Source organism: Hemiscyllium ocellatum, chromosome 18, assembly GCF_020745735.1.
Source record: "Hemiscyllium ocellatum isolate sHemOce1 chromosome 18, sHemOce1.pat.X.cur, whole genome shotgun sequence".
NCBI classification, from domain to species: domain Eukaryota; kingdom Metazoa; phylum Chordata; class Chondrichthyes; order Orectolobiformes; family Hemiscylliidae; genus Hemiscyllium; species Hemiscyllium ocellatum.
The window spans coordinates 8,827,434-8,846,763 of NC_083418.1; the positions used below are offsets into that span (position 1 = coordinate 8,827,434).

At 44.5% G+C, this 19,330-nt stretch overlaps 1 protein-coding gene across 1 annotated transcript in view; it reads right to left on the bottom strand.

Annotated features, from left to right (window-relative positions):
* Positions 1–19,330, bottom strand: part of LOC132824525 (CUGBP Elav-like family member 1) — a 177,724-nt gene that overhangs the window by 111,613 nt on the left and 46,781 nt on the right. The window contains exons 5-6 of the mRNA XM_060839161.1: positions 15,054–15,102; positions 14,511–14,645 (exon numbers count right to left, since the gene is read on the bottom strand). Of these exons, the coding sequence (XP_060695144.1) occupies positions 14,511–14,645; positions 15,054–15,102 (184 nt within the window). The remainder of the gene's footprint in view (positions 1–14,510; positions 14,646–15,053; positions 15,103–19,330) is intronic.

Genomic DNA, 19,330 nt, shown 5'->3' on the forward strand with positions numbered 1-19,330 from the left:
GAGACTCGATGAACCAAATGGCTTTCTTCTGCTCCTACATCTCATCATCTACAAATGCTGTCAGACCTTCTAAAGTTTCTCCAGCAATTTCTGTTTTTGTCTAAGATTCTTAGTGGACTTGACAAGGTAGATACAGAGGTTTTTTTTTCCTTTGTGGGAGAGTCTGGGACCCAAGAGCAGAATTTGGAGTAAGGGATTGCCCACTTACAACATAGGAGGAATTCCTTCTGTCAGAAGGTAGTTCATCAGTGGAATTCTTTACCACTGATGGCTATTATATTCAAGGCTGAGATGGACAGATTTTAATCAGTAAGGGAGTCGAAAATGGGAAAAAGGCAGACAAATGGAGTTATGGATGAGGCGAGCCATGATTGGACTAAATGACTAAGCAGACTTGATGAGTAATCGGCTTCCTTCTGCTCCTCCATCTTACAGTCTTCAGGGATCCATGGCTAGAGAGAGTGCAGGGACGTGCATTTACAAAGACAAGATGACAATGAAGAAAAGCGAGGGTTTAGATTAGTAGACATATTTCATCACCATTCATACTCTTGGTGCTCGGACGTGATGAGCCTGGCGAGTTAACGCTCCCCAGACCGAGAGTATCCAATGGTGAAGTGCCATCCCTACAACCTCTCATGGGAATTTATTTCTGCTATCCTGACAGTAGTTTACATCCCACCCTTTGCTGAAGTGAAGAGTGCACTTGATGAAATGTATACTGCCACAAATAGCCGGGATGGAATATCCTAAAGCCTTGTTCACTGCAGCTGGTGACTTCAACCGATCAACCGCAAGATACCATCAACACGTCTCCCGTTCCATCAGAGGTTCAAACACCCTTGGTCATTACCACACAGCCATTAAAGACGTGTAATGTTCCATCCCCTGCCCATGTTTCGGTAAATCGGACCATCAGGCTGTGCTCCCTCTCCCGGCTTAACTGGAGTGGGAGGATCCATTACAGAAAGTCGCACGATGCTGGCCTGAGGTAACAGATCTGACAGCTTGGAGACAATTGACTGGTCCATATTCAAGAAGTCAGCAGTCAACGTAAATGAGTATGCCACTACTGTCACACATTTCTTCAGTAAGTACATAAAGGACTGTGAGCCAAAGAGGTCAACCCGAGTGTTCCCCAGCTGGAAACCATGGATCAACCGGATGGTCCACTCCCTCTTGAAGTCCAGGTCTGCGATGTTCTAATCTGGTGACCCTGAGTTATGCAGGGAATCGAGACACGATCCTCGCAAAGCCATCAGCTACGCCAAGAACCAGAATCCCAGACTAACCACACAAACTCATATTGACAGCAGCAAGGCTTACATGACCTAACTAGTGACAAAGCGAAGTTGAGTAGAATCGCTGACAATAATGCATCTCTCCGCGATGAGCTCAATGCATTCAATGTTGGTTTTAAATAGACAGCCAGTGAAACAAAGTTATCTACATGGACAGTCTCAGGTGCACCTGTACCCAGTCACCACCACATCTGATCGGTCTTCTTAAAAGTTAACCTACAGAAAGCACTAGCCTGGATGGACTCCCTGGCTATGCACTCAGATCCTGCGCAGACCAACTGGTAGGGGTATTCACGGACATCCTTAATCTCTCTTTACTCTGATGTGATGTTCCCACTTGTTTCAAGAGGACCACCATCATCCTAGTGCCAAAGAAAAATCAGGCAACAAGCCTTAACGATTACCTTGGTGGCTCTGACATCCATCATTAGGAAGCACTTCAAATAGTAATGGCGCACACCAAATCCAGCCTCCCAGATTGCCTTGATCCATGACAATTTGCCTACCGTCACAATAGATCCATGCATCACGTTGGCCCTACACTCATCCCAAGAAGATGTGGATAACAAGGACACCTAATCAGACTCCTATTTATAGACTTTAGCTCCGCCTGCAGCAACATAATTCCAACCAAACCCACCTCCAAGCTCTGAGACCTAGGACTCTGCTCCTCCCTCTGCGACTGGATCCTCAACTTCCTGACTCTCAGACAGTAATCAGTAAGGATATACAATACCCCCTTCCACAATAATCCTCAACACTAGTGCCCCACAAGGCTACATACACAGCCCCTTATTACACTCGTTATAGACTCAACTGTGTGGCCAAATTCAGCTCTAACTCCATTTGCAAATTTGCTGACGACATCACCGTAGTGAGTCGGATCCAAAAAACGACAAGACAGAGTACAGGAAAGAGAGAGCGTGAGCAAGCTTACTGGCATGGTGTGAAGGCAACAACCTCTCCCTCAATGTCAGCAAAACAAAAGAGCAGGTTAATGATGCCTGGAAGCAGAGGGGAGGACACTCCTGGCTGCATCAATGCTGCTGAGGTGGAGATCGCCAAGAGCTTCAAACTCCTCGGAGTAAGTGTCACCAATCTGTCCTGGTACATCCATGTCCAGAAAGCACATCAACACTGCTATCTCCTCAGAAGGCTAAGGAAATTCAGCACGTCCACAATGATCCTTGACAATTTTTATAAATGCACTATAGAAAGCATCTACCTGGCTGCATCAGAGCTTGTTATGGCAACTGCTCAACCCAAGACCGTAAGGAATTATAGACAGTTGTGAACACAACCCAGTTCATCACAACAACCAGCATTCCTTCCATTGACTCCACCATTGCCCACTGCCCTACGATAGCAGCCCGCATAATCGAAGACCACACACCATACCACCACCACCGCCACTCCCCCTCCCTGTGGACAGTCATACCCTCTTCGATCTGGCAGAAGGTATAGAACTTTTAAAAAAAACATCCAACAGATTCAAGAACAGCTTCTTCCCTGCTGTTATCAGGTTTATGAATGGACTTGTCAAATATTAGATTTGATCTTTCCCTGCACCTTCTCAGCAGCTGTAATACTGTATTCTGCATTCTACTTGGAGACAGTGAGAACTGCAGATGCTGAAAAGAGTCACTGTCGATAAAATGTGGAGCTAGAAACAGCACAGGCCTGAAGGGTCCTGCCCAAAACACTGACTCTCCTGCTCCTCTGATGCTGCTTGACCTGCTGTGCGAGTCCTCATTGAGGGCCCTGCTGGAAACACTGAGTCTCCTGCTCGCTGATTCTACCTCTTATTACCCTTATGTAAGGTGCAATTTGTCTCAATACTCTGCAAAACATATTTTTCTCTATATCTTAGTGTGTGACAATAACAAATCAAACCAAAAGAATAATTTTCGATCTAATGTGGGTGATCTGGGAAAATATTTGCGCACAGCCAGATCCCACATATGACAGCAGAGAATATGTTTTAATGTTGTCAAATGTGCAATACATCATAATCAGAACACTTCCTCTTCAAAATATAACTTTTGTTTACACCTAACTTCACATAATACACAGTTGCAATTTGTAATCAGAAGACTAATGGAATGCTGGCCTTTATTTTAAGGAGTAGGACAGTACAGAAGTCATTCCACAACTCTTTTACTGTTAAAAAGAAATGGAAGCTAGAGAACTCAGGGAAATAAAGTCATGTTTTGAAACAGTTCACATTACAAAAAAGGAATTGCTGCAGGTCTTAGAAAACAAAAGGTAGGTAAATCTCCAGGACCTAATCAAACATATCCCAGGACATGGTGGGAAGTTAGAGACAAAACTGCAGGACACCTTGCAGGAATATTTGTATCATGTGTAAACACGGGAAGGCTGAGGGTGGCTAATGTAATGCCATTGTTGAAGAAAAGCTGCAAGGAGAAGCCTGGAAACAATAGGCCCATGAGTCTGACATTGGTGGTGGGTAATTTGTTTGAGGTGATTGTGAAAGATAGGATTTATATGCATTTGGAGAGACAAAGGTTGATTAGGGATAGCCTGCATGGCTTTGTGCGAGAAAAATAGTGCCCCACAAATTTGATTGAGCTTTTTAATGAAGGAACCCAATAGAATTGAAGCCAATACATGTTGTTTACTTAGATATTAGTAAAGCCCTTGACAAGGTTCCATGTGGTAGACTAATTAGTAAAGTTATATCACATGGGATTCAGGGTGAGCTTGCCAACTAAGGACCAAATTGGCTTTATGGTAGGAGAGTTGTGGAGTGGTTGTAGATGGTGGTAGAGGGTTATTTTTCGGACTAGGATCAGCAGTGTTCCACGGGGATCTGTGCTGGATCCACTTTTGTTTGTCATTTATATAAATAATTGAGAAGAGAATGGAGGAGGCATGGTTACTAAGTTTGCAATAGATAACACCAAAATTGGTGGCAAAGTGGACAGTGCAGAAAGGTTATCTAAGATTACAAAGAGATCTTGATCAATCGAGCCATTGGGCTGCAGGGCAGCAGATGGAGGTCAATTTGGATAAATGTGAGGTATTACATTGTGGTATTACAAACAAGGACAGGACTTAGACAATGAATGGTAGAGCCCTGGGTAGTGTTGTAGAACAGAGACACCTAGAGGTTCAGGTACATAATTCTTTTAAATGTGACTCTCAAATTGATAGGGTGGTTAAGCATGCTTGCCTTCATTGTTCGGACCTTTTGAGTGTCAGAGTTGGGGCATCATGTTGAGGTTCTACAGCATGTTGATACAGCATCTTCTAGAATACGGTGTCTAGTTCTGAATGCCCCGTATATAGAATGGATATTATTAAACTGAAGAGGGTTCAGAAAAGATTTACCAGAATGTTGCTGGGAATAGAGCATTTGAGATATTAAAATAAACTGGAAAGTCCAAGACCTTTTTCAATGGAGTAAAGGAGGTTGAGGTATCTTATTGAAGTTTATAAAATTATGAGGGGTATAGGTAAGGCAAATGACACGGGTAGTTTCCCTAGAGTGGGGGAGTTCAAAACTAGGGGGCATGATTTTAAGGTGAGAGGAGAAAGATTTAAAAAGGACCTGAGGAGGCAATTTACTTCTTACACAGAGAATGCTGTGTGTGTGAAATGAACTTCCAGAGTAAGTACTAGATGCAGGTACAGTTACAATGTTTAAAATTTGGATAAGTTCATTAATAGGAAAAGTTTGGAGGGATATGGGCCAAGCGCAGGCAGGCGGGATTTGTTTAGTTTGGGACACAATCCGCATGGATTGGTTGGACCGTGTGCATCTGTTTCCATACTGTGTAACTCTAAGACTCTATAACTGTACACAGTGGTAGTGATACCACATCCGGAGTACTGAGAGCAGTTTGGTCTCATTAGTTAAGGAAAGGTATCATTTCATTGAAGGCAATTAACAAAAGGTTTACAAGGATGATCCTTGGTATGGAGGGATTGTCTTATGAGCAAAGGCTTAACATGTTGGCTGTCTGTTCACTGGAGTTTAAAAAAGTGAGAGGTGATCTCATAGAAACATACAGGTTTCTTAATGGACTTGACAGGGTAAATGCTGAGATGAAATTTCCCCTCCTGGGAGAATCTAGCACCAGAATTAAGGAGCGCCAATTTGAGACTGAGATGAGAAGAAATTTGATCTCTCAGAGGGTTGAGGGTCTTTGGAGCTCCTTGCCACAGAGAGCTGGAGGGCAATGTCCTTGTGAACACTTCAGGCTGAAATAGATCCCTTATTGATCAATAAGGGAATCAAGGATTACTAGAAAAGGGAGAATGACGTGAAGCGTGCTGGATAAGCCATGGCCCTTTAGAATAGCAAAACTAGACTCAGACGGCCAAACTACCTCCTAAAGTCTATATAAGCATCCACAGACATTCCCTTCCCACTACCTTAGTCACCTCTTCAAAACATTTGATGAGTTGGTCAGGCATGACTTACCTGTCATGAATCCATGCTGGCTCTCACTGACTAACTAAAAACTTGAGGTGTTCATTTACCACCATCATCGTTTATAGACTCCAACAACTCCCCTACCATAAATGTTAGGTTAAATGCTTGGCAAATTGCCTGGCTTTCCTCTTTCATTCTTTTTAAAAGCATAGACATAGGAAAACCTCTGCTGGTACCAAATTTAGGAGACACTAATTTCAGGTTCTGGCTGAGATTCAGATGAAATGTGAGGAACGTTAATTGCTTACAAACTGCTTGCAACACTATAGCATCATAGAGTCAGAGTGGACAGTCTGCACCAAACTACTAGCCCCATTTTCAGCTCCTAGCCTTGAATGACATTTCAAGCATTCTTCCAAGCACTTTATTTAGGTTATGAGGTTACCTCCCAGGTATTGCATTCCAGATTCTCACCACCATCTAAATCAGCTGTCCTTCATCTTAAAATTATGCCTCCTTCAACTAAGGAGAACATCTACTTCCCTGTCTACCATACGCCTTCACAATCCCATAAACCTCAGGTGCCCTCTCAGCCTTCTCTGCTTGAAAGAAATGTGGCTGAAATGCTTCATCCTAGGCAACATCCTGGTGAATTTCCTTTCCACCCCCTCCACTACAATCACATCCTTTCAATAGTGTGGTGACCAGAACTGCACAATGTTCTCCAGCTGTGACCTAACCAAAGTTCTGTACAGTTCCAACATAACTTCCCTGTTCCTACAAACTATACCTCAAAAGGATAAAGGCAAGCGCCCCGTATACCTTCTTAATTACCTTAATTCCTTGTCCTCCCACCTTCAAGGATCTATGCACAAGCACCTCAAAATTCCTCTGAGCTTCCAAGTGTTCTGCCATTCATTGAGCGCTCCCTTGTCTTGTTCCTACTTCCAAAGTGAATCAGCTTACACTTATCAAGTTTAATTCCATCTGACTTTAATTTGTCCATCTGACCAATCTGTGTATAGCTTCCTGCAACGTAAGACCTCCTTAAATACTACACATCTAGTAAATCTTCACGTAATCTGCAAGCTTACATATTATTGTGATCCCTCACACTGTAATACGGGACACAGCATTAATCGTTGTGGTACACCAGCCTCCAGTCAGGAGGAGAAAGTGAGGACTGCAGATGCTGGTGATCAGAGTCGAGTGTGTGGTGCTGGAAAAGCACAACAGGTCAGGCAGTATCCAAGGAGCAGGGGAATTAACGTTTCGGGCATAAGCCCTTCATCAGGAAGGGCTTAAACCAGAAACGTTGATTCTCCCGCTCCTCAGATGCTGTCTGACCTGCTGTGCTTTTCCAGCACCACAATTGACACCAGCCTCCAGTCACTAAGCCAATTTTGGACGCAATATGCCAAGTTACCCAGAATCCCATGTGCTTTTACCTTCTTTATGAGTCTCACCTGTGGGACTTTGGAAAGGCTTTGCTTTCACCAACCCACAAACTGCACTCCCCTCACTTCCACACCTGGTCTCCTCCTTGAAAGATTCAATCACAGCTGTTAGGTATGACAAAGCCATGCTGACAATCTCTGGTCAAACATTCTAAATGGAGAATAATTCTCTCTTTCAAAACTTACTCCAAAATATTCCTGACCACCGATGTCAGACTCATTGATCGGCATTTCTCTGCTTTATCTCTAACACATTTTTTTTTTTAAAAAGTGTTTTGTTTTTTAAAAAAGTGAAATCACTAACTGTCCTCCAGTCATCTGGCACCTCCCCTGCAACCAGATAGGAATCAAAGTTTGGGTCAAAGCTCCTGCAATTTCCTCCTTCACTTTGCTCAGCAGCTCGGGATACAACTCATCCAGACCCAGTTTTAAACTTGCCAAAAGCTCAAATATCTCATCACTCCTTATAACACTCTGCTCAAAAACTTTGGTCCCTCTTCCAGAGTTCTCCCTAATTAAGACAGAAGTACTCACTTAACACCCAACCAATGTCCTTCAGCTCCTCGCACGGACTTTGCCCCCCCCCCCCCCCCCCCCCCACAGTCCCTAATGGGCCTTACTCTTCCTCTTGTTATCCTATTCCTCCTGATATGCTGTGATTCTCCTTAATTTTAGCCAGTGTTCTTTTCATACCCCTCTTTGCCCTCCTAATTGCTGACTTAAGATTTCCCCCACCACCACATTTTCCAAACTCCATTAAGATTTCCACTGATTTGTTCCCCCTTCCCTTTTCCTTCTTACCAATCCAGGGACATCCAGGGTTCTCTGGGCTTGTTGCTCCTATATTTCAGCATAAGGGGAACTTGTTGGGCTTGTACTCGCCCCATTTCTTTTTTGAACAGCGCCACTTTTAGGACAATGAATATTAAAGCAGAGGAACATGCCCTTCGGCCCTCCAAGCCTGCGCCAATTCAATCCTGTATTAAACCTGTCACCTATTTTCCAAGGTTGAAAATGTGTTGCTGGTTAAAGCACAGCAGGTCAGGCAGCATCCAAGGAACAGGAAATTCAACGTTTCGGGCATAAGCCCTTCATCAGGAATGAGGAGAGGGTGCCAGGCAGGCTAAGATAAAAGGTAGGGAGGAGGGACTTGGGGGAGGGGCGATGGAGATGTGATAAGTGGAAGGAGGTCAAGGTGAGGGTGATAGGCCAGAGTGGGGTGGGGGCGGAGAGGTCAGGAAGAAGATTGCAGGTTAGGAGGGCGGTGCTGAGTTCAAGGGAATCGACTGAGACAAGGTGGGGGGAGGGGAAATGAGGAAACTGGAGAAATCTGAGTTCATCCCTCGTGGTTGGAGGGTTCCCAGGCGGAAGATGAGGCGCTCTTCCTCCAACCGTCGTGTTGTTATGTTCTGGCGATGGAGGAGTCCAAGGACCTGCATGTCTTCGGTGGAGTGGGAGGGAGAGTTAAAGTGTTGAGCCACGGGTTGGTTGGGTTGGTTGGTCCAGGCGTCCCAGGGGTGTTCCCTGAAGCGTTCTGCAAGTAGGCGGCCCGTCTCCCCAATATGGAGGAGGCCACATCGGGTGCAGCGGATGCAATAAATGATGTGTGTGGAGGTGCAGGTGAATTTGTGGCGGATATGGAAGGATCCCTTGGGGCCTTGGAGAGAAGTAAGGGGGGGAGATGTGGGCGCAAGTTTTGCATTTCCTGCGGTTGCAGGGGAAGGTGCCGGGAGTGGAGGTTGGGTTGGTGGGGGGGGGGGGGGGGGGGGGGTGTGGATCTGACGAGGGAGTCACAAAGGGAGTGGTCTTTGCGGAACGCTGATAGGGGAGGGGAGGGAAATGTATCCCTGGTGGTGGGGTCCGCTTGGAGGTGGCGGAAATGACGGCGGATGATACGCTGTATACGGAGGTTGGTGGGGTGGTAGGTGAGAACCAGTGGGGTTTTGTCCTGGTGGCGGTTGGAGGGGTGGGGCTCAAGGTCGGAGGAGCGGGAAGTGGAGGAGATGCGGTGGAGGGCATCATCGATCACGTTTGGGGGGAATCTGCGGTCCTTGAAGAAGGAGGCCATCTGGGCTGTACGGTATTGGAACTGGTCCTCCTGGGAGCAGATGCGGCGGAAACGAAGGAATTGGGAATATGGGATGGAGTTTTTACAGGGGGCAGGGTGGGAGGAGGTGTAGTCCAGGTAGCTGTGGGAGTCAGTCGGTTTATAGTAGATGTCTGTGTTGAGTCAGTCGCCCGAGATAGAAATGGAAAGGTCTAGGAAGGGGAGGGAGGAGTCTGAGACGGTCCAGGTGAATTTGAGGTCGGGATGGAAAGTGTTGGTAAAGTTGATGAACTGTTCAACCTCCTCGTGAGAGCACGAGGCAGCGCCGATTTTCCAAGGACCCATATCACTCTGCTCCCTGCCCATTCATGTATCCATCTAGATACATCTTAAATGACTCCTCTACCACATCCGCTGGCAACGTGTTCCAGGCACCAACTACTCGCCATGTCAAGAACTTCCCAAATATTTCTCCCTTAAACTTTTTCCCCCTCTCACCTTGAACTTGTGACCCCTAGTAATTGACTCCCCCACTCTGGGAAAAAGCTTCTTTACCTCTCATGATTTCGTAGACCTCAATTAGGTCCCCCCTCAACTTCCATCTTTCTAAAGAAAATAACCCTAATCTGCTCAACCTCTCTTCTTAGCTAGCATCTTCCATGCCAGGCAACATCCTGATGAACCTCCTCTGCATCTTCTCCAAAGCATGCACATCCTTCTGGTAATGTGGCCAAACCAACATCCTATACAACTGCAACATACTCTATCCAATGAAAGAAATGCCGTATGCCTTCTTGAACACTCTACTGACCTGCATAGCCAGCTTCAGGGTACAATGGACCTGAACATCCAGATCTCTGTACATCAGTATTCCCCAGGGCTTTTTCCATATCATATAGTTCACTCTAGAATTGGATCTCCCAAAATGTCTTTGCCCAGACTGAACTCCATCTGCCATTTCTCTGCCCAACTCCAATCTATCTATATTCTGCTGCATTCTCTGTCAGTCCCCTTCACTGTCTGCTACTCCACCAATCTTAGTGTCATCTGCAAACTTGCTAATCAGACCAACTATACCTTCCTCCAGATCATTTATGTATATCACAAATAACAGTGGTCCCAGCACGGATCCCTGTGGAACACCACTGGTCACAGTTCTCCATTCAGAGAAACTCCCTTCCACTACTACCCTCTGTCGCCTGTTAGCGAGCCAGTTCTCTATCCATCTAGCTAGTACACCCTGGACCCCACGCGACATCAGCCTATCATGGGGAACCTTATCAAATGCCTTACTGAAGTCTATGTATTTGACATTTGCAGCCCTTCCCTCATCAATCAACTTTGTCACTTTCTCAAAGAATTCTATTAAGTTGCTAAGACATGACCTTCACAAAACCATGCTGCCTATCACTGATAAACCCATTTTCTAGCCCTCAGTATAGAACATAGAACATAGAACATAGAAAGATACAGCGCAGTACAGGCCCTTCGGCCCTCGATGTTGCGCCGACCGAATCCTACCTAACCTACACTAGCCCAATAACTTCCAAATGCCTATCCAATGCCCGCTTAAATGACCATAAAGAAGGAGAGTTCACCACTGCTACTGGCAGGGCATTCCATGAACTCACAACTCGCTGTGTAAAGAATCTACCCCTAACATCTGTCCTATACCTACCACCCCTTAATTTAAAGCTGTGTCCCCTAGTAACACCTGACTCCATTAGCGGTAAAAGGTTCTCAGTATCTTCTCCAGCAGCTTCCCTACGATTGACGTCAGGCTCACTGGTCTACAATTACCTGGATTATCCTTGTTACTCTTCTTAAACATTGGACAACATCAGCAATTCTCCAGTCCTCCAGAACCTCACCCGTGTTCAAGGATGCTGCAAAGATATCTGCTCAGACTTCAGCTATTTCCTCTTGCGCTTCCCTCAGTAACCTGGGAGAGATCCCATCCGGACCTGGAGACTTGTCCACCTTAATGCCTTTTAGAATACCCAACACTTCCTCCCTCCTTACGTCGACTTGACCTCGAGTAATCAAACATCCATCCCGAACCTCTATCTGTCATTACATCTGCCATGTAATGAATACTGCAAAGTACTCATTAAGAATCTCACCCATTTTCTCTGACTTCACGCATAACTTCCCTCCTTTGCGCTTGTTACCTTCTTGCTCCTTACATACGAACAAAAGACTTAGGGATTTTCCTTAACCCTGTTTGCTAAACACATCTTATGACCCCTTTTAGCCCTCTTAATTCCTTGTTTCAGAATGGTCCTACTTTCCTGATATTCTTCAAAAGCTTCATCTGTTTTCAGTCACCTAGACTTAATGAATGCTTTCTTTTTCCTCTTCGCTCGTCTCACAATTTCATCAGTCATCCATGGTCCCCTAATCTTGCCATTTCGATCCCTCATTTTCACAGGAACATACCTTATCTGAACTCTAATCATCCTCTCTTTAAAAGCTTCCCACATATTAAATGTGGATTTACCTTCAAACAGCTCCTCCCAATCCACATTCCCCAGCTCCTGCTGAATTTTGCTATAGTTGGTCTTCCTCTAATTTAGCACTCTTCCTTCAGGACCACTCTTGTCTTTGTCCATAAGTATCCTAAAACTTAAAGAATTGTGATCACTGTTCCCAAAGTAATCCCCAACTGAAACTTCAGCCTCCTGGCCTGGCTCATTTCCTAATACCAGGTCCAGTATGACCCCTTCCCAAGTTGAACTATTTATACACTGCTCTAGAACACCCTCCCAGATGCTCCTTAAAATCTGCTCCATTTAAACCTCTAATACGAAGTGAGCCCCAGTCAATGCTGCGAAAATTAAAATCTCCGATCATCACCACCCTGTTGCTCCTACATTTTCCATAATCTGTTCACATATTTGTACCTCTATCTCACACTTGCCATTGGGAGGCCTGAAATACAGCCCCAACATTGTTACTGCACCCTTACAATTTCTGAGCTCTGCCTATACTGCTCAAGTCCTCCATCGTGCCCTCCTTCAGCACAACTGTGATTTTCTCTCTGACCAATAACGCAATTTAACCTCCCTCTCTATCCCGCCGGAAGCATCTATATCCTGGGATATTTAGTTACCAATCTTGCTCTTCCCTCAACCAAGTCTCAGTAATAGCAATAACATCATACTCCCCAGATATTAATCCAAGCCCAACTTTAACCTCCCTTACCTACTACACTTCTTATTATCTAGTTCCATACAGGATGCAATCACTTCACCTTACTGTCCTCTAAGCTCCTCATTTGGTTCCTATCCCCTGCCACATTAGTTCAAACCCTTCCCAACAAAAATGTGCAGGTCAGGTGAATTGGCCATGCTAAATTGCCCATAGTGTTAGGTAAGGGGCAGATGTAAGGGTAGGGGTATGGGTGGGTTTCGCTTCGGCGGGTCGGTGTGGATTTGTTGGGCCGAAGGGCCTGTTTCCACACTGTAAGTAATCTAAGTAAAGTTAGCAAAAGCACCCCCAAAGACATTGGTTACAGTCATCCCAGCTGCAATACTCCCTCCTCCCCCAGAACCGGTCCCAATATCCCAAAACTCTGAATCCCTCCCAAATGCATTATCTCTCTAGCTACTCATTCCTCCTGCCTATTCTTTCATTTCTACTCTGACTATCACGTGGCACTGATAGCAATCCTGAGATCATTACCTCCAAGGTCCTACTTTTTAACTTGGCTCCTAACTCCCTAAATTCTGCTCAAAGGATCTCATCCTGTTTATCACCAATATCATTGGTGTTATATGCAGCACGACAACTGGCTGTTCACCCTCCCCCTTCAGAATGTCCTGCAGCCGATCTGGGACATCCCTAACTCATGCATCTGGGAGGCAACATACCTCTTGGAATCTCATTTTCAACCACAGAACCGCTTATCTACTCTCCTTACAATTGAATCCCATATGACTACAGCTATTCCACTTTTTTTCCTACGTTTCTGTTCTGCACAGCCAACCATGGTTCCATTAACCTGACTACTGCTGCCTTCCCCGGTGAGCCATCTCCCCCAACAGTATCCCAACCCGTATACCTGTTTTGGAAGGAGATGACTGTAGGGGACACCTGCACTGCCTTCCTGCTCTTTCTCTGCCTTTTGGTCACACACTCCCTTTCTCCCTCAGTAATCCTAATCTGCAGTGTGACCAATTCAGTAAACATGCTATCCACAGCCTCATCAGCATCGCCGATGTTCCAAAGTGAATCCATCCAGAGCTGTCATGCAGTCTAAGAAGAACTGCAGCTGGACACACTTCCTGCATGTGAAAGTGTCAGGGACATCAGCTGTATCCCTGAACTCCCACATTGAGCAAGAGGAGCCTAACACAGGTCTGGGATCTCTTGCCATTTTTACTTGTAAGTTTGAATTAGTCAAACCATAATATCAAATAATAGATAAATGAAGTAACTTTTTTTTTTAAACCAATCACACTATTTACCAGCACTATGAAAAAGAAAAATCTTATATTATCAACACGTCACAGAGTCTTCTTTTTTGGTTTCAGGAGAACAACAGGTCAGAAACACTACATATGTAGTGTCTCTGGTTTAACCACTGCCCAAATATATCAGTTCACTCACCTTCCCAGAGCGCAATTAGGCTACCCCTACTCAGATCCTCACCACGCTCCCGCTGCAAAATGGAGGCCGCTGATTCCACAGGGTAAGTATTTAAATGACAAATGCACCTTTCCAGCAGCCCCCTGGTCCTCACTCTCACCGCTACCGTCACTGCAGCAAAATGGCTCTTCTGCTATAGATTTTCCCCCAAGTAGCAGTTCCCACTTTACTTTGGCCAGATCCAACTTTTAATAACATTTGTCTTACCCCGATCCAAGAACTTTTTTTTTGCTTTTCTATAACAAACTTAAAACGTTGAGTCTTGTGCTCACTAAAATGCTCCTTAACAGTATCATTCTCTCCCCACCACTCTTCCCACATCCTTGCCCATCCACAGACAAAGTACACCACCCCAGAGACAGCGTCTCTTGCATCTCTTGCTTTGTTTTTTAAAATTCTTTATCAGACCTCCATCTACATCAAGGGCAAGGAGGAGGAATCCCATGAGCACACTGAATGCAGACTATCACGGCACTGTCCCAAACAGTGCTTATCCTTCAACCACAAGAACAGATTACCCAGTCTTTAGCTCCAGATGATCTGGAAACTCCAAACTTCAATCACAGCCATTAACCAGCCATTCCCCAACACAAACACCCACCTTTTCCCTGTATCCCACAACCCCCGAGCCCTGAAACATTGGTTCCACTGACCTCGACTCAGTCCGTCTGGGCCTCGCAATATTCGACATTCTTCTATCTGTCCAAACGGTGAAAACATGACACGGACATCATTCTCATTGCACTTTTTGGAAATCATCCCCACAAATAGCTTTCTGTCCTCCACCGCTGCAATGAAACAAGGGAAGGAATTATTTCAGCAACAAATAGCTATGGATGTAGAAAGGCACATACACCAACTCTCCCAGTGCTACAAATTAGAGTCTATTCCCTGGAATTATCAGTGTAAAAGAGATGAGTTGACTGAGAGTTAAGAGAGGTGAACTGAGAGTATATCTGGAAAGAAACTATTTTCACTGGCCTGACACTAGGGGACACTGTCTAAAAATTAGACACAGACTTTCAGGAGTGAAGTTCAGAAACATGGTCAATGGTAAGTATATGAGGTTTGGTGTCACACTGGGAAAAGCTGACTGAATGGCTGAACAGGCTTGAGGGAGTCAGATTGCTGAGGGGTTCAGTTTTCTGACATGAGGACACTGATGGGTGCTTTCAGAGGAGCAGGGACTAACTCACCGTTATTCTTCTCACTGTCAGCTGGTTTCATCTGTATAGGATGGTGCATCTGGAGAAAGAGAAGGAAAAGCAATGGATCAATCAATAACATTCAAGAGCAATCCTGCGCTGAAACAGCTCTCAGTATGTTTGCACCCAGGGCTCAAGTTAAAAATTTCAAACTGACAATTCTGTGATGTACCGAGGGAGTGTCACACTGTCGGAGAGTTGTCGCTGAGGGAACACCACACTCTTGAAGGGTCAGTGCTGAAGGAGCACCGCATTGTGAGAGGGCCAGTACTGAAAGATCGTTGGACTATTAGAGGGTCAGTAATGAGGGAGCCCCATATTACTAGAGGGTCAATAGGGAGAATGCCACACTGTAACCAGAGCACAGAAGAGTCAAGAGATGGGTGAACAAGGAGAACTAAGATCAAGGTTCATCCCAAAGGGGAAAAGACTTTAATAAAGTGACAGCAAGAGCAAATTAGAAGGACAACTACATTGATGGGAATAAACCAAAAAACAAAATAAGAAATCCTGTTAGGATTATCAAATGCTCCTTTGAAATCAGAAACAGCACAGAATAAGCACAAGATCAGAGGAGGAGAGCACAAGAGCCAACTGAATGTTCATTAGACCTATCAAACAGCAGGCTCATTAATGCTGCTTTCAACGGTCATTCCCTCATATCTCAACAATATCCTTCTGCAGGTTGTGTGTGAATCTGTGTCCATTACGCAATCAAGCAGTGCATGCCAAACTTTAATCTGAGGAGGCTTCTGCTACTTCCAATGATCCCATTTAAATCTGTGCCCTCCCACAAACCTACAAATGTCTGAAATCATGTCCTTCCATTTACTCTGTCTGAAATCTCTGCTATTTTCAAAACCTACATCAAAACTTTTCAAATTTAAACAGATAATATGAGCCCACTCATCAAGTGTATCTGTGCCAGCTGATTTAAAGTTAGTCAATCTCATCTTTCTTTCTAGGTCTATCATAAGTGTCATACCTACAAAGGTTGATCTATTTGTTCACAGATGTGGATGTCTCTGGCCAAGCCAGCATTTATTGCCCAATATCAACTGCCCACAGTCTGGAATCATCGGCAGCAAAGACCAGGTAAGGATGTCAGATTTCGTTTCCAAAAGGCCTTTCATAAGTCACACAGGGCTTAATGACAATTAAATGCAGTTACATAGAATCCTTTCAGTCAGAAAAGAGCCATTCAGCCCATTAAGTCTGCACTGACCCACTGAAGAACATCCCACTTTATTCCCCATAATCCCATATTAACTGTGGCTAATCTACACAGCCTGCACACCCCTGAACACTACAGGGCAATCTAGCTTGGCCAATCTACCTAACTTGCACTATTTTAGACTGTTGGAGGAAACCGAACCAGGCAGACATGGCAAGAACATGCAAACTCCGCATAGGCATTTACCAAAGGCTGAAAATCAAACCAGGGTCCCTATCACTGTAAGGCAGCAGTGCTAAGCACTGAGCCACCATACCATCTACATGGTGGGATTCAAACCCATGTTTCCAGACCATTAGCCAGAGCTTCTGGATTAGTAGTCAAATTTGAAATATGACAAGGTTTGTTATCTGCATCACCTTTGAGGCAAGCGAGTTCCACGTTCTCACACACCCTCAAAGTAAAAACACTCTCCTTAATTTCCTTCAAACATAAGCTTAGAATTCTTGCCACTTGGTTCTTGACCTCACAAATGGAAATAGATCATTTCTATTTACATTGTCAGGCGCCATTCAATTTTAATTTCAAAGTTACAATTTTACACACCTCAATTTAACTCCCCTCAACCCCATTTGTTCCAGAGGAATCCACCCCAGCTATTCAAATCTTCAACTCTTCCATCATCACTAAACTTCTCCTCTTGGCTACATCCTTGTAAACTCCCCCCCTTCTATATTCATTTGATCCCTCCTGTAACTCAGTGGCCAGAGCACACAGACTATTCGATCTACAGCCTGACTAGCATTCCACAATAACCGCCAAGCTCTTACACTCTCAATCATGGGCATTATTGGAAGATATTCCATTTAACTTCTAAACCATTTGGTTTAGATATTTTCAAGGATTTATGGACATATACTTCCAAGTCCCTCTGTTCCTCCACACCTCTATATTCTCCCATCGATTGGGCATCACTTTGCCTTGTTTGCCCTTCTTATAAACACCGTCTCACTCTTTCTGCACAGAACTCCATTTGTCGTGTTTGTCTCTCCGGCCAGTCCAATGAGAGCTGTCAGCAGTCTCCAAGGACCCCTCCTCAACCTAGACATCAATCATAGACAATTTTCTGTTGACCAAAGAGTCTGTTTCTGTTCTGTATAACTCTATGACAAATAACATTTTAACAATGGTCCTTAAATTCAAATCTAAACCAGTGATTTACATTATTAAAATCTATATTCTATCAAACTCCACTGGAAATATTTTCCATTCATAAAAACATTTATCAACTTTTAGACTTCACTTCTTGACTCGACCCAATTTTGGATTCAAACTGCCACTTAGCCATGAATCTTTGAGCTTTGGATTTTGTAACCACTCCACCATGTGGGATCTTGACTGAGGCCTCACTGAATGCAAATCTCGGTTAAACTCACCCATACCTTCCTCAAATTCAATCAAGTTTAGTCAGATTCAAATTTCTGTTGTTATCAAACCCATGCAAATAGTTTCTTGAATGAACCTACCCTTTCCCAGGCTACCCTCCTGCTCTTTATATGTGTATAAAATGCCTTAGGATTTTCCTTAATCCTGTTTGCCAAAGACATTTCATCATCCCTTTAAGCCCTACTAACTTCTTGTTTGCATTTTCTGCCATCTTTTTATTATGTTTGTTTTCAGCTTCCTAAACCTTACGTATGCCTCCTTTTTGACTAAGTTCTCAATTTCTCTGAAGAAGGGCTTATGCCCGAAACGTCGATTCTCCTGCTCCACGGATGCTGCCTGACCTGCTGTGTTTTTCCAGCACCACATTTTTCAACAATTTCTCTGGTCATCCAAGATTCCCGAATCTTGCCATCCTTATCATAATACTTTGCTTCTTTGGCTAATCATCTTCAACTTGTGCCCTCTAGTTCTCCATTCTTCCATTATTGGGAAGAGTTTCTAACATTTATACTGTCCAGACCCTTCATAATTTTGAACAGCTCAATCAAATGTCCTCTCAGGCCTTTTCTTAGCCAAGGAAAACAGTCTCAACTTCTCAAATCTGTCCTTACAACTAAAGTTCTTCATTCCTGATACCATTTTCATCGAGTCATAGAGATATACAACACAGAAACAGACCCATCAGTCTAACTCGTCCATGCTGACCAGATATCCTAACCTAATCTAATCCTATCTGCCATCACTTGGCCCATATCCCTCCAAACCCATCCTATTCATATACCCTTCCAAATGCCTTTTAAATGCTACAACTGTACCAGCCTCCACCACTTCCTCTGGTAGCTCATTCCATACATACACCACCTACTGTGAGAAGTAGTTGCCCCTCAGTTCCCTTTTATATCTTTCCCCTCTCACCTTAAACCTATGTCCTCTAGTTCTGGACTCCCACACCCCAGGGAAAAGATTTTGTCTACTTATCCTATCGCTGCCTCTCATGATTGATAAAACTCTATAAAACCCCTCAGCCTCCAGTGCTCCAGGGACATTCAGCCTCTCCCTTTGGCTCAGATCCTCCAACCTTGGCAACACCCTTGCAAATCTTTTCTGAATCCTTTCAAGTTTCACAATGTCTTTCTGATAGGAAGGAGACCAGAATTGCATGCAATATTCCAACAGTGGCCTAACCAATATCCTGTACAGCTGCAACATGACCTCCCGTACACAATATCCTGACCAATAAAGGAAAGCATACCAAATGCCTTCTTCACTATCCTACCTACCTGCGACTCCACCTTCAAGGAACTATGTACCTACACTTCAAGTCTCTTTGTTCAGCAACACTCTCTCGGACCTTCCCATGGAGTATATAAGTCCTGCTCTGATTTGCTTTTCCAAATTGCAGCACCTCGCACTTATCTAAATTAAACTCCATCTGCCACTCCTCAGCCCATTGGCCCATCTGGTCAAGATCCTGTTGTAATCTGAGGTAACCTACTTCACTGTCCACTACACCTCCAACTTTGGTGTCATCTGCAAACTTGTTGTGGTTCTGTTCGCCGAGCTGGAAGTTTTTGTTGCAAACGTTTCGTCCCCTGGCTAGGCGACATCATCAGTGCTTTGGAGCCTCCTGCGAAGCGCTTCTTTGATG